The 15,350-nt window shown below is 36.3% G+C and overlaps 1 protein-coding gene across 6 annotated transcripts; it reads left to right on the top strand.

Moving 5' to 3' along the window:
* Positions 1-5,883: 5,883 nt before the first annotated feature.
* On the top strand, positions 5,884-13,444 carry LOC103433334 (E3 ubiquitin-protein ligase UPL4-like). 6 transcript variants are annotated; one of them, XM_008371582.4, is made up of 17 exons: positions 5,884-6,162; positions 6,695-7,369; positions 7,482-7,592; positions 7,682-7,798; positions 7,882-8,040; positions 8,131-8,292; positions 8,543-8,695; positions 8,783-8,904; positions 8,984-10,157; positions 10,473-11,648; positions 11,755-11,985; positions 12,071-12,175; positions 12,288-12,368; positions 12,448-12,516; positions 12,603-12,731; positions 12,829-12,912; positions 13,013-13,444. In XM_008371582.4, the coding sequence occupies exons 2-17, from the start codon at positions 6,737-6,739 to the stop codon at positions 13,076-13,078; spliced, it is 4,572 nt and encodes a 1,523-aa protein (XP_008369804.2). In that variant the 5' UTR covers positions 5,884-6,162; positions 6,695-6,736; the 3' UTR covers positions 13,079-13,444. The 6 variants fall into 6 exon arrangements, with proteins under 6 accessions (XP_008369804.2, XP_017187098.2, XP_008369803.2 ...); XM_017331609.3 differs by having other exon boundaries at positions 5,895-6,162; positions 7,443-7,592; positions 12,639-12,731; XM_008371581.4 differs by having other exon boundaries at positions 5,895-6,162; positions 7,443-7,592.
* Positions 13,445-15,350: the final 1,906 nt, after the last annotated feature.

The raw sequence follows: 15,350 nt of genomic DNA, 5'->3' as shown, positions 1-15,350 counted from the left end.
GTTTCTTTAATACTTATCGGTGTTCAAATAATAGACAGTTGTCCTTTTATCACCAATATATTTCCGTACAAGTTATTATCATTTCCATCTATATATAAGCAATACATTTATGATATTTTCCTTTGCAGAGTTCTCTTTTATTGAGGGCTACCGCAAATAACCTTATTTGAAGGACACCTTGTAGGCCCCCACTCCGATTGTATTTTAAGATCCAAACTGTGTTTTTTAGATATTTCCTTGAACAACACCCTTGCATAAAATTTGACATATCCGAAACCATTAAGAGATCTAGTTGTACCCAAGAAAATGGTATCCCAAGAAAACACTAATGACAATTGTTTAATTAAGTGGGTAAATGCAAGGATGAACTTTGAGGGAAGACCTAAACACTGATGGTTTGGATCATTGAAACACAATAAGGACTGGGCCCTCCAAGTGTGTGGTATGATGGAACTCTCAAATAAAGCTCCCTATTCCTTTACATGTTTTGAGCATGATTTGTGCAAGGCCAAATGATGGTTCTTCAGGAAGAATCATTGACAATTTTTTTCCACATCATGATTTAATCTTATTCCTGGCTCTGGTTGATTGGGTTTTTTTCACTTGGGTTAAAGATACAGAGTTGCAATTTTACGTAATAATTGTGCCTGTCATTGATAGAATTGCAAGTATATGCTGGATGATCATTTGCTTGTGGAAAATGGATAAGGTTGTCTCTATGCAAAATAAAGTGAAAGCTGCACTCCTACACTTAAACATGCATGGTTTGAGTGACATGTTTCTGGTAACAATACATTAATTTGGCTTGACATGAAACAGTAGTGTAATTTTGGCCACCCTGAACGTCTGTTGAAAGTTTCTGCAGAGTTTGTAGTTGCTGCTATGTTTTTCTTTTCACCCAATGCATGCTAGGTAGGTGTGTGCCTTCCAATAGTTAAGGCTAGCGCTATAATGTATACATTTGGCTGGGGAGATAATGAGATGTGGCAAGCCACTAAGAGCACTGTATTGTGTTTTAGTTCCGCTTCGAGCTTTCCAATAGTTGAGTCTAGCTTCAATAATGTTAAATTTTGGGTAGGGAGAACATGAGATGAATGTCATACCAGCTGTGCGGCAAAGTTACTGATGAAAGATTCTTAAATCTTCAGATGACATTTCTGCATGTCAAGGATTTTTTGAGCCTGCCTTTTGTGATATTATGCTTCGTCTGTTTGGCTTGTGTTACAATTCTATTGTACATGATTATTGCTTTTCATTTATCTTTGGTATCGAGAATCGCTTTATGAAAGAAACTATAGAAGTGTTATTGCTGGTGGTGAGTATGTTGGTTTTGTGGTTTTTGAACTCAGGATGATCTGATTTAACGAATGATTTATCGTCACAGAACCAATACAAGATAGCTCCTATGCAAGGGTCAGAGTAGATCAAGTCTTCTTCAATCGACGCAATAAATCAGCTGCCCTTTAGTGTCCAGAACAAACAGCGACAAGTAACGTGTTAAATTATCTGTTGTGAAAGTTATAATGCGAGGGTAGTATTAGCGATTTCGTTTGTTTACACTAGTGCTTTCTTTTCTGTATGGTTCGTATGTTAAGGAGTTTATTTGAGTTGAATTTCTAGTATTTTAAATCTCGGGAGGATCTGTATTCTTCTGATTTAGACTTTATCATGGCATTGTGCCTATTACGGGAGAGTAACTTACATCGTACGGAATGCCATTCTGGTGCTGACCCGTGCCATGTTCGTCCTCCTCCTATAACAGGCCTCCAAATATTTGGCTTCTTACTTGTAAGGAGTCATCTTTGCAGGCAAATTACAGAACATGTGTAGAAAATATTCTTGTGATCTTAACGAGTTACTGTTGCATTGCAAATGTGTCTGGATTGTATTCACTGGCAACAAAGAATGGCTCTGCATAAGCCAAGCAAATGTTGTCATAAGATTCTCTTAGACTTCATGGTCTAAGAAAATTGAAGTCACTTGCCGTTCAATTTCATTCAACGGTGGAGAAGAAAGTACAATAACAAAAGTTACATGCTGTTTACATTAAGATCGAATTGTGGCGGTCATAATTTTTCTGAACCACCGAATCTAGGCGAATGGGACCGTACAATACGTTAATCTTCGTTGTACGATGACACTTCACGTCTTATCTCATGTCTCCATTCAATCCATAAAAATACCAGTATCGTGCACAGAAAGGAAAAAGAATCCGTAAGAGAGTAAAAATTCAAATGGAGAGGGTCGAATGTGTTTGTGGGCGGAGGTCCACGTCGACATGTTGCTTTTTGCGCGCCCAAATCCGACGTCGAATGATTCGGGGTTTGCGCGCGGTGCACGAATCCTGTTCGTTTTCTTCTCCCATACCTAAAAACTTTATTAGTGGAAGATGCCTAGATATTAAGCTCCATTTATTTCTTTTTTCTTGTCGTTAGAGAAGCATAAAAAGGTTGCTTACAACCTCCTTTCCTTCTCATGTAACCCATGCATATGTCTTGTAAAACACCTAATTAAGAGCCGTTCCATACTGATTACTTTCGGATGAAGCACTTCTGGTAGTAAGTGTTTTTTTTTTTAAGGTGCTTTACAAAGAAGCACTTATATACTCTTTGCAAAGCACAGAAAAATGTTTCTATAAATTACGTATCTAGTAGATAACTTGTCAAACGTTGTTGCTAGTTGATATGCTTTTATTCATCTAAAAGCGCAATTAGAAACATCGCTTCTAAAAAACATTGCCAACTAATTATCAAATGAGGCATTGCTTTTTTCATGTCAGGTCATGCTTAGTATTGGTCCTTGGCTTCCAATCAAAACGTAATAAACATAGTGGCAAATTTGTCAAAAGGACCAACCTAACGATTCGGTATATTATTATTCCCATTCGTCAAGTTGGGTTAGTTTTCCTTTTCCATGTCTGTTCAATCATAAGGATCACAAAAATTCAGTTATTTAGGGTCAATTTGGGATTGATGAGCTTTTAGAAAAAAAAACTGATCTTTTAGTGTTTTAAGAATAATCAGTTGTAAAATAAAACAGTTGAGTGTTTGATAAACTGTATTTTTAAAAGTGTTGTGAGTTTGAAAAACAGTGTAAAAATAGTTGGTAAAATTTAATGTAAAAATGATATAATTGTGTATAATGACAAAAATGGACTGAGAAGTTGGGGTGATGGTGATGACAACGGTGGCAAGAGCAATGGTGGTGATAGCAATGACAAAGGTGGGTGTTTGGTGGTGGTGCCAATAGTGGGTGTGGTGGTTGAAGTGTAGAGGTAATAATGGTGGTGAGACGACGATACCTATGATAGTGGCAGGTGTGGTGGCAGTGGCAGCGACCTTGGTTATGGTGGTGGTATTGGCGGTGGCGAAAATGATGGTGGTGGTGGTGACGTTAGTGGTGTTAATGGTGGTGGTAATGGCAGTGGTGTAAGGTTGGTGCTTGTAATGGTAGGCGGTGACGATTACTTTGTGCTCCAAGAGATAAAATGAGTGTAGAAAGTTAAACAATGTCATTTTAAAAACTAATGAAGGTATTACAAGAATTTGAAATATTCATTAAAAACTCAACTCTGTTTTTTATTAAATTAACTTTTAAAAGCAACCTACATACTGTTTTTTATCTGGAGGCCAATGTTTTTAAAATAAGTAGGTCATTTTGTTTTTACCAAAAACTTGTTTATTTTTTAACTTTAAAGTGAAGCAGTTTTTGGTGAAAAAAAAAAACAAATGAGGCATGTATTTATGCATTAATTCGAGCTGTGCTTTTGTATTATGCATAAAATTCACTTTATATATATATTTGAAACTAGGAATATCATTCCAGGGCAAAGAAGCCAAAATGGTACACGAAAGCCTACCTAGAGGCAAACACCATGAAAGACAAACCAAGACAAAAGTAGTAAAAGGGGATACATCCAGGATACTTCAACCAAGTGAAAGTGTCACCCCAATCACCACCACAACAAAATTAATGTGGACACGGAAGACCATCATTGTTCAAAACATGTACCAATGAAGATGGGGGCCTATCAACCCAAACAAAATCACTCATCTCTGTAAAACCAACCAACGCAAGAACATCCGCCGCCATATTGGCTAATCTTGGCACCCAAGACCAATGCCAAGATAGGGTAAGCCTCCCAACTACCACTTTCAAGAGAATCACTGAGATAAGAGACAGCTTCGAGAAAGTCTGATTCAAGAATGATAGAGCTAACACCCAAAAAGACACCCAATTCACACCCATAAAGCGCGGCAAAGCTTCAGCCACCGCAGCATTAGGAGCCATAATAGAGTACCTCGCTGCTACCAAAAACCTATCCCCTCTGCCCGCATCACCACCCCAGCGAAACCCAACTTAGTCACCTTGGACCAGCTAGCATCAACATTAATTTTTGAATATGAATTTCATTTTCCATCCCCTAGTATCGGACACGAGCAATTATTTTCTCATGAATTCATTTTCTTATACCAAACTTAGTTTAAGAAGTGAGAAATAAATTGGTATCAAACTAATTATTTATACAACTCAAATTTTAAGACTTTTAACTTACACTATGTTTGGAAGAAGAATTTTCTATCTTTGCTTAAAATTTATAATTTTATACAATTACTCTATGTTAAATATTAATTACAGCAAGATTTACAATTTTTATTCTAGTGCGACTTAGCATTTATATAAAAAAAAGAAAAGAAAAAAAAAAGAGAGACTTAGCATTGGAATTGGGGCTTAATTGAAGGGCACTCATAAGGCGGTTTCACTGAAGCTAATGAATCTCAATAATCGGAGGGTCCAGATCCATCATAATCATAATTAAGAAGAGGGTCCCGGGCGCATCATTACAATGCGATTCGTGTAAACAATAGTCAATGGCTAACTGCCAGCCTTAGAATTCTAATTAATAAAGGAATTTGGGGTAAGCAAAGCATTCCAAATATTCTTGGGGAGATTATCTTTCCAATATATTTTCATCCCTTAAAGATCTCTAATTTATCATTTGAAATGCACTAACAATTAAAAAGTGCAATTCTTATTAAGAACATAACTAATTCAACAAAAAAAAAATGAAAAAAAATAACTAAATAATCGTAATCTTATTGGGTATCTGGATATTTCTATTTTATATGAAAAACATGCGTTTTAAGTAGTGCTAATCTATAATATGAGGTCACATATGATGTGACTCTACCTCAATTATTTTCTTCTCTTCATCAAAATAATTCACAAAGGATTAAGGTATACATGATACAAGGTTTTTCTTTCTATAAAAAGTTAATAACTTATTAAATCAAATATCTTTAAGGGAATTATTATTAGCATTCCAAAAATCTCATTTGACATTCCAAACTTTTTATAATTAGAATGAAAAATACACTTATGAGGAGTGTATAATGAGATTTTTAGAGTGCTACTAACCGTTCTCATCTTTAATTATTAAGTATAAATTACGTTAAAAATGAGAAGTGTTATTAGCACTCTAAATATCTTACTATACACTTCTCGCAAGTGTATTTTTCTTTATAATTATAGAAAGTTTGGAGCCTAAAATGAGATTTTTAAAGTACCAATAGTAATTTCAAAAATATATTATATATAATAATACAATAAATTTTTTATTAGCAATTCGAAATAGTCTTGATCTATCCTAATTAGTGATTATTATCACATTACCATTCTCGAGAATATTCAGCAATTTTTTTTTTCCGAGATTACTTAGCGGTGATCATAGCAAAAAATAAATAGTTAAGATTGAAAATAGAAAATAATTATAAAAAGTAAATTCAGCTGCTAAACACCTGTAACATCGAATTGCTACGTAGTATCAAGGCCACGCTTAAAATTTAGAAGTATTTAAAAAAGAATAATAGAAATTTTAAAAATAAAATAAAAGTGAGGGCTTCAACTTTAAACAAATCTTTTAATTTAATAAAGATTCAGCTCCCACATACATATCTTCCGTTCCCTCCCTCACACTCTCATCATCATCCCCACCACCGTGACACCGTCGTCCTCCAGAAGAATTTCCAAGGCGAAAATACCCAGAGACAATCGAACCCTTCACACCTACGAAAAAACCCTACACGCTTTCCTCTACAATTCAAGGTCTTCGACTCCCTCGAAGGCCGATTAACCACAGCAGCAACAACTACTGCACCTCAGGTACAATTAAACAACCATAATTCGCAAGTTTGATTGATTGATTTATTTATTTTTATTTTGTGATTAATCTGTTGCTTTTTAAATACATGATCACTCTTATCCGTGTTGATATGAAGAACCAATGATTTGTTTTTTTGTTGCATGTGGATTTTTGTTTTTCTGGGTTTTTTAATATATTTTTTTATGAGTCGGTTATTTTTGGATTATGATCAAGTTTTTGGAGAATTTGTATTGCTGCTGAAGATTTGAGTGTTGGGTATGAGATAAAAACGCAAGCTTTCACATTAGTGAAATACATTTTGCTTCCAGCTTTTTGCTGATCATCTGGGTGCTTTTTGACGATCGTCTGTTTTCAGGTTTCAATTTTTTCGGATTAAGATTGTATTTCGTGCTTCTGTCTGTTTGAAGTGATATCTAATGCTAAAGTTTGTTTCTTTTTAATAGTTTGGTAATTCTGATTTGGATTTCTGGGTTGAATTAAGTTTTAGTTTTAGAACTAGAGTTAAGGTGGATTTATGCTCTGATCACGCAGGAGTAGATAGATTTTGGGTTTCTGTGAAAGGTTGAGTTATAAATGGAGAGTCGAGGTCAAAAGCGTACTGAGCTTGATGATGAATTGCCCGCAGATAAGCGGGTGTGTAATTCAATGGAGTTTAGAGCTAGTTCATCGAACTCTTCAGCTCAAACCCATATGAATTCTGTGAACTCCACACCTGAAACCAATGGCCATGATATGGATACTTCCTCTTCTGCTTCGGCTAATAGTCGCTCAGAGGGAGAACGTGAGAGGGATTCAGCATATGGGTCTTGTGATTCAGATGATGCAGACGAAAGACACAGTGAACTCAAGGACTACCAGAGACGGAGATCTTCGGGTGATCATGGAAAGTTTAAGAGGTTCATATCATCTTTAAGTGAAGAGACTGACCCTTCTGGGCAGTTAGCTGTGCTCACCGAGCTATGTGAATTCCTGTCATTTTGTACAGAGGATTCACTATCCGGGATGACATCAGACTCATTATCACCGCTTCTTGTTAGACTTGCTAGGCATGAGACTAACCCGAATATCATGCTATTGGCTATAAGGGCTATAACTTATTTATGCGATGTGTATCCGCATTCATCGGGCTTCCTTGTTAGGCATGATGCAGTTCCTGCTCTTTGCGACAGACTAATGGCTATTGAATACTTGGATGTAGCTGAACAGGTAATGTTTCTGTACTTGGTCATATTTATGTTATCCAGGCATGACATTTATGGGATTGTTTATACAATGTAAGAATGGGGTTGCATGGGATTCTTTTACTGTTTTTATGCAGTGCCTACAAGCATTGGAAAAAATGTCACAGGAGCAGCCACTTGAGTGCTTACAGTCTGGGGCAATAATGGCTGTCCTGAATTATATAGATTTCTTTTCGACAAGTATACAGGTAATTCAATCAGTGATGTGTTCTTGTTTGGAAATTGGATCATTGCTCTTTTAATGGTTCGTATATTAATTATACTTTATTTGCATCAGAGAGTTGCCCTTTCTACTGTGGTGAACATATGTAAGAAACTTCCTTCCGAATGTCCTTCACCCGTCATGGAGGCTGTTCCCATTCTTTGCAATCTTCTCCAGTGTGAGGATCCACAGGTATGGACTGTGAAGTGCATTTTTAAGCCTTTTGCATAGATTTCATATGACCTTAGTACTCAGCCTTTGTTTTAATTTCTCAGCTTGTCGAAAATGTTGCTGTTTGCTTGATTAAAATTACAGAACGAGTGAGTGAGTCTACGGAGATGCTGGATGAACTTTGTAAGCATGGGCTGATTCGTCAAGTCACACATTTTATGAGCTTGAATACCCGGCCAACTGTATCCCAGCTAATTAGTAATGTAGGCAACTTAATCATGTTTCATGAGATCCGCTGCTTCTGTATTTTACTGTCTTGGACTATGTTCTTACTGTTGTACTTTGGTTGGCAGGGTTTGATGGGGGTACTTGTCAAACTTTCTTCTGGTTCAGTTGTAGCCTTCAGGACGCTGTATGAGCTTAATATTAGCAGCATACTGAAGGATATCTTATCTACATATGACCTCTCGCATGGAATGTTCTCTAATCATGTGGTGGATGGGCATTGCAATCAGGTTTACAAGTGGATATTTTGGTTCTATTCTTTTTCCAGGGTTACTGATTCTTATTGAATCATTGGAATGTCAATTGTGTTTATGAAAATGTTGTGACTTTACCATTCCTTTTTTGTTTTATGAGATAATTACCGACTTCCTAAAAACATAAATGTAAAACTCATCTGTGATTACAAAATAAGCATGTGTTGTCTTATTATATAACTTGAGGAAAGTGAATGGGATCATTGTTTCTATTTTTCTCCTTCAGGTATATGAAGTTTTGAAATTGCTAAATGAGCTTCTTCCAACTTCGACCAGAGATCAAGAGAATCCACAGTTGTCAGATAAAGAATCTCTTTTAGTTAATCAACCTGATCTTCTGCAGAAGTTTGGGATGGATATACTTCCATTGTTGATTCAGGTTTTGTTTCTGATAAATATATGGCACTTTATTGCAGTCCATCCAACAAATGAATAGTGTTGTAATGTTTATTTCACCTCTCAACAGGTTGTAAACTCCGGTGCCAATTTATATATTTGCTATGGCTGCTTATCTGTTATCGACAAGTTAATTTATTTGAGCACACCTGGCATGCTTGTAGAACTGCTTCAGAAGGCCAACATTTCAAGGTGATTTGGTCTCCTTGTAATTTTTTTAATAGAGATCAGCAAATTATGCTAATTCTATTAAATCCTCTTAATGTGGCAGTTTTTTGGCTGGAGTGTTTACACGAAAGGATCCCCATGTGTTGATATTAGCTCTACAGATTGCTGAGCTAATCCTGCAGAAACTTTCTGATTATTTCTTGGACTCTTTCATAAAAGAAGGCGTCTTTTTTGCCATCGATGAACTGTTAACACCGGACAAGTGTCAATTGGTGACCCTGGAAAAATGCTCGAGGTTGTTGTTCCCTGTGTCTAGTGGCTCACAGATTTTGTTGGATCCTCGTCAGAAGTCTGCCTCGAGTGAGGTCTTGAGGTGCTTATGTTATGCTTTTGCTACTGATAAATCACCATCAGTGTCAGAAAAAGGAAGTTGCATGCTTGAAAAGGATTCTGTTTATAATCTTGCAAAGCATATAAGGACCAAGTACTTTGCACAAGAATTATGTGACCCTGAGAAAGCGTTAACCGATGTCCTTCAGAAGCTTAGAAAATGTTCTTCTGCATTAAGTGATTTGACCATGTCCATGAATGATGACGCTCTTGATCAGCATGAAGAAAGGTTCTATAGTATCATGCATCAAGTAATGGAAAAGCTTGGTGGAGGAGAACCCATTTCCACGTTTGAATTTATTGAATCTGGAATTCTAAGGTCCTTAATGACTTACCTGTCCAATGGCCAGTACTTGAAACAAAAAGGGGAGCTTAGTAGTGGTAACAGTGATATTTATTCTGTAGAAAAAAGATTTGAGGTGTTTGCAAGGCTGTTATTTTCTCCTTTAGACATGATCCCTGCTGACCTGCCCACGATAACATTAATACGCAAACTGCAAAATGCGCTATCTTCTTTGGAAAACTTCCCTGTTATTTTGAGCCATGTGCCCAAAATAAGTTCTTATGCTACAGTTCCACATGGGCGTCGCACACCATATCCATGTATTGAAGTTCGTTTTGTGAAAGACAAAGCAGAGACATGCCTTTGTGATTACTGTGAAGATGTTCTGACTGTGGACCCTTTTTCCTCATTGCATGCCATTGAAGAATTTCTGTGGCCTAAAGTCAATGCAAAAACAACCGGCCACATTAATTCACCTACACAAGTTAATGACCAATCTGAAAGTCCACTGGATCAATCACCATCAAATGCATGCTCTAGTCAAGGGCGAAGTCCACATCCTATGGAGCCTGAAAGCATGTCGACAGACTTGCCTGAGTTGCAGGTTTTTATTCTGTCTCACAATTAATTATACTGAGGGGTGCATTTCATTTTTTTGAGTTCCTGTTGGGTGCATTTCTTCATCCTCAGCCTTACTCTCCAGGTTGATGAGGTCAATTTAACACTGGCCTCGCTTGAACAAGCGATAAGCTTAGGATAGACAAGCCCAGGAAATCTTTAATGTACTTATGTTTAAGAAAATATATTTATTTATTTTTCTTGGGAAAACTTTGGATAAATTTAGTCATGATTGATTCTTCTAATCAGCTCTAAGGTGGTGCAAATGCTCTTACTTTTGTTCGGTTGTGTAATGTTTTAGGAACCTGTGGAAAGAGAAGCACAATGTCCTTCAGAGGAAGACACTGAGATGGAAGAACAGTATCCTGCATCATTTAGCAATGAAGATTCTTCTTCGAAACTGTTACTTTACCTTGAAGGGCAACAGCTGGAGCCGTCATTGACATTATACCAAGCAATTCTACAACAACAAATGAAGGAACATGAAATTGTCATTGGTTCAAAACTGTGGAGTCAAGAATACACATTAACATACAGAAAAGCTGAAGGTCATCATGGTACACGTACAGAAAGTTCTGCTGAGAAAGCTGGGGTACATGAGTTGTACACTTCATTTTTCTCCAGCATGTTTGCTCATGAGCTTGCTTCTGACTTGGATAAGTCAAGTCCTATTTATGATATAATATATATCCTCAAAAGCTTGGAAGGCATGAATAAGTTTATATTTCATCTGATATCTCGAGAAAGAATATGTGCTTTTGCTAAAAGGAAAATCGATGACTTGGATAATTTTCAGACAGCAGCTATTCCAGTGCCACAGAATGAGTTTGTGAGCAAAAAATTGACAGAAAAACTGGAACAACAGATGCGGGATACTTTAGCAGTGTCCGTTGGTGGTATGCCTTTGTGGTGTAATCAGTTAATGGAATCGTGTCCCTTTTTATTTAGTTTTGAAGTTAAATGTAAGTACTTCCGCTTGGTGGCATTTAGTCCACTGCTAGTTCAGCCTCATTCACCATCTTATAGGGATTCAGGGGTGACAAGTGACAGGCGACCAAGCTCTGGAAGCATGCCTCGAAAAAAGTTTTTGGTTTTCCGCAACCAAATTTTGGATTCTGCTGCCCAAATGATGGACCTGCATGCCAGTCAGAAGGTACTCCTTGAGGTGGAATACAGTGAAGAAGTTGGTACTGGCCTTGGTCCAACCTTGGAATTCTATACCCTGGTTAGTCATGAGTTTCAGAAGTCTGGTCTAGGCATGTGGAGAGAGGATCATGGGTCTTTTGCCTCTGGTGATGGGAATACTGGAATTTTGATATGTCCTTTTGGTCTTTTCCCTCGTCCATGGTTGGCTACATCTGATGAAGTAATTAAGAAGTTTGTTCTTTTGGGGCAAATCGTAGGTAGAGCGCTCCAAGATGGGCGGGTCTTGGATGTGCATTTCTCCAAAGCCTTCTATAAGCTTATTCTTGGCAAGGTACTCTCCCAATTTCTGTATGACTTATTATTGAAAGTGAATGTTCATCAATCATCATCACTTACGAAGCAAGTTTTCTTCTCAAACATATGTTTTCATATTGCAGGAGCTTGGTGTGTATGACATCCTGTCATTTGATCCTGAGCTTGGGAAGACACTGCTAGAGTTTAAGGCTCTAGTAGACAGGAAAAGATTTTCGGAATCTGTTCCTGGAGGAAGTACAACATTGGAATTCGACTCATGCTTTCGGAAAACCCAAATTGAGGATCTTTGTCTTGATTTTACACTTCCTGGTTATCCTGATTTTGTTCTTTCCTCTCGGCCTGATCATAAAATGGTAAGTCTCACCTAGCTATGATCCCATTTATTGTTTCATGTTTTTCATTTGGTGAACCGTAAATTTAATTTACCCCATTGTTTAGGTAAATATGACAAACTTGGAAGATTACGTCTCACTTGTTGCGGATACAACGGTACATGCTGGTATTTCTAGACAAGTGGAAGCTTTCAGATCTGGTTTTAATCAGGTGTGTACCATTATGAAGTGGCTTTTCAGTACAAGAAGGACGTTGACTAAACTACCTCAATGCCTTTTAATTTTGGTATAAATTTATGATTTCTTTCATCATGATGTTTCAGGTTTTCCCTATTGAACATCTTCAGATTTTCACTGAAGAAGAATTAGAGCGTTTGCTATGTGGAGAACGTGATTCTTGGGCTGTATGTCTGCAACCACTTATTTTTTATTTTTTAAAGGCTATTAACTATATTCCTAATTTATAAGTTTTTATTTTGGCAGTTCAATGAGCTCCTTGATCATATCAAGTTCGACCATGGTTACACAGTTAGCAGTCCTCCCATTATCAATGTTAGTCTGTTCTCTTGTCCTTGGTTTGTTTTGATATTTCACGTGCATTTAAAGAAATTCCATATTACCATTTCCTTGAATTTCAGTTGCTGGAAATCATACACAAGTTTGACCATGAACAGCGAAGAGCGTTTCTGCAATTTGTGACCGGGGCACCTCGCTTACCTCCTGGAGGTTTTGCATCTCTCAGTCCGAAGTTAACTATTGTTCGAAAGGTCCCTATCAGAAAAACATCTTTTTTTTCCTGATTGCTCTTTATTATTTATTTGTATAGGCATCATTTGATCATTGTTTGCTTCGTCTCTCTTACAGCACTCTGGCAACTGCGAAGACTTAGACCTCCCAAGCGTGATGACTTGTGCAAATTATCTTAAGCTACCACCTTACTCTTCGCAAGTGAGCTTTGTTTCTTTATAGCTTTTCGTGTTACTAGAAGTCTTTTGTAGGGAAACATTGCAGCGACAAGATGCTTACATATTTTCATATCCGTTTTCAGGAGACGATGAGAGAGAAGCTCTTATATGCCATTACAGAAGGGCAGGGATCATTCCACCTTTCATAGCCTTCCATTTCTCAATCTGAAGGATCAGTTCAACTGTAAATTTGTAATTATTGGAGTAGGCCTTTGCCGGTGTAGACAAAAAGAACGGGTGGCTGGTGATGGTGGTGGAACTGATTGCTGAAAGGGGAGCTAAATCTGGTGAAACAAGAGGCTTCTTTGACCGACTAATCAGTAGGACGTGTAAATACCTGGAAAGTTTTAGGTTGTTGGGAAATTTCAGGTAGCTGTACAAAAGAAAGGAAGGGGAAGTTTAGATTGATACGTTGGACTTTAATAATTTTCTTACTGAGCTCTAGACACAGGTTTTCGTTATTACACAGTTCACCTTTTTGGTTGCAATGGAAGTTTAGATTGACGCTTTGCCAATTCCTGACTTTTGATTTCAATCTTGAACACATTTGCAATCGTATTTTGTTTTGCTAATTTTGTTGACCGCCGTCATTAGTTTATTTCATTTAAAAGATCGTCATTAAAAAGTTCATTTTATTTGTAGATCATTGTCCATCATGTGTGGAACACATCGACAATTTATGATATCAAGTAATATTCTCATAATGATTAACCATCAATTTATTTGATTTATATGAATGACTAAAAGGTAATCAAATGAAAGTTTCTAGAGACGACGAAAGGAATGACGAGTTCGAGTTATGATGTTTGTACAAAAAAATAATATCAAGTCGTGCCAACTAGTGCTGTGATTTCGTACCTCGTGGATAATGAGTCCAAACCGTATTATAGGTAGGTCACTGTGTGACATTGCTTAATCTTCATTTCTTAATGTTAATATATCTTTGTGTTAAAAGAACAACAGTAATTACATCCTTATGTGAGGAATGACCTCTTAAAATAAAAAAAAAAAAACTGTCCCTATTGCTCACCAAAAATAGAGACCAACCTCAAATGTCCCCATTTTAGCTAAATATCTGCAAGTAGCAGCAACAAACACAAAATAAACAAGCCGATAAAATATAGTCGACATACATTTTGATAGATTTTTCGGTGTGTCGGAAATACGACTTGGTATATGAAGTGTTCATAATATAAGTGGTTGAATACTTGAAAAAATTAAAATTCAACCACTTTATTATGACACTTGATGTACTGGACCGTGTGATCGGCACACTAAAAATTTCTTTACATTCTATGTTTCTCTTTTAATGCTTAGTGTTAGTTCATATATGTATATAGTGCTCTTTTTAATGCTTCTCTTTCCAAGTAACTTTATGAATACACACAGAACAACCAATGCTTCTTTTCCCCAATGAAAGATGTAACATTATAATTCAAGGTTTATTCTTATATATAACTGGTCCGACCAAAAAAAAAAATATGAATACATGGAGGTTATTCACTTATAGAGTATTACTATAAACTATAAAGCTTTATTGTACAAGATGATTTAAGAAGAAAATTCAATTCGCTAAAGCTTGAGAGACCTATTTTCTATTTGCTCGAAGGCAAATTGTAGTCAATGAAATTCTTGTTTGTCTCGTGTTCAACATATAATCAATTTAGACGTAATTTCTAAATAAGTGGAGTTTGAGTTTTAAATTGACAAAATTTTAGTTTGGTTGGTATTTGTGCACACCTCTAACAGTCCAAGTGATGTTTGCAAATTTTAAAATTTCAAAACCACCTTGCCTTGCCTTAAATTTAGAAGAGTAATTTATGCACATCATATTTCGTTTTTGTGCACTCTTATTTATTTTCAGAAATTATTAAAGAAACTATATTTTTAGACCATATTTTGTAGATTACATGATGTGATGATTGATGATTGAATTTCTTATTTAAATAATTAAATAAAGAATCCAACCATCAACCACTACATCACATGTTCTGAAATATATAGTTCAAGTAGATAGTATCTCTAGCATTACCTTTACTTTCGGCCACTAATAAATAAACAGGATATGTTGATTTCAACTAGAAATTTATAGAACTTTTTGTAGTATTCCAGAATATATATATTTTTTTGTCAAATGGTAGATTTTGTTATATTAAATGTTAGATTAACCACCGATGGGGTTTGAACCCACGTCGTCATACAAAAACTCAACACTTTTCTATCATTGTGGTAAATGGCCACTTGTTAGTATTCCAGAAAATATGATACTCTAGATTTTTTAACCATTTGATTTTTAGTTTAAAATACAAAATAAAAACTAACTGTTAAAATATCTAAAACATTCTATACTAGCTAGTATGCTGAGAAATTCGTCACATAAAGAATCCGGATCCTCTCCGAATTCTCTTTGTGAAGATTTCG

Source organism: Malus domestica, chromosome 04, assembly GCF_042453785.1.
Source record: "Malus domestica chromosome 04, GDT2T_hap1".
Classification (NCBI taxonomy): domain Eukaryota; kingdom Viridiplantae; phylum Streptophyta; class Magnoliopsida; order Rosales; family Rosaceae; genus Malus; species Malus domestica.
This window is presented reverse-complemented; position numbering and strand designations above follow the sequence as displayed.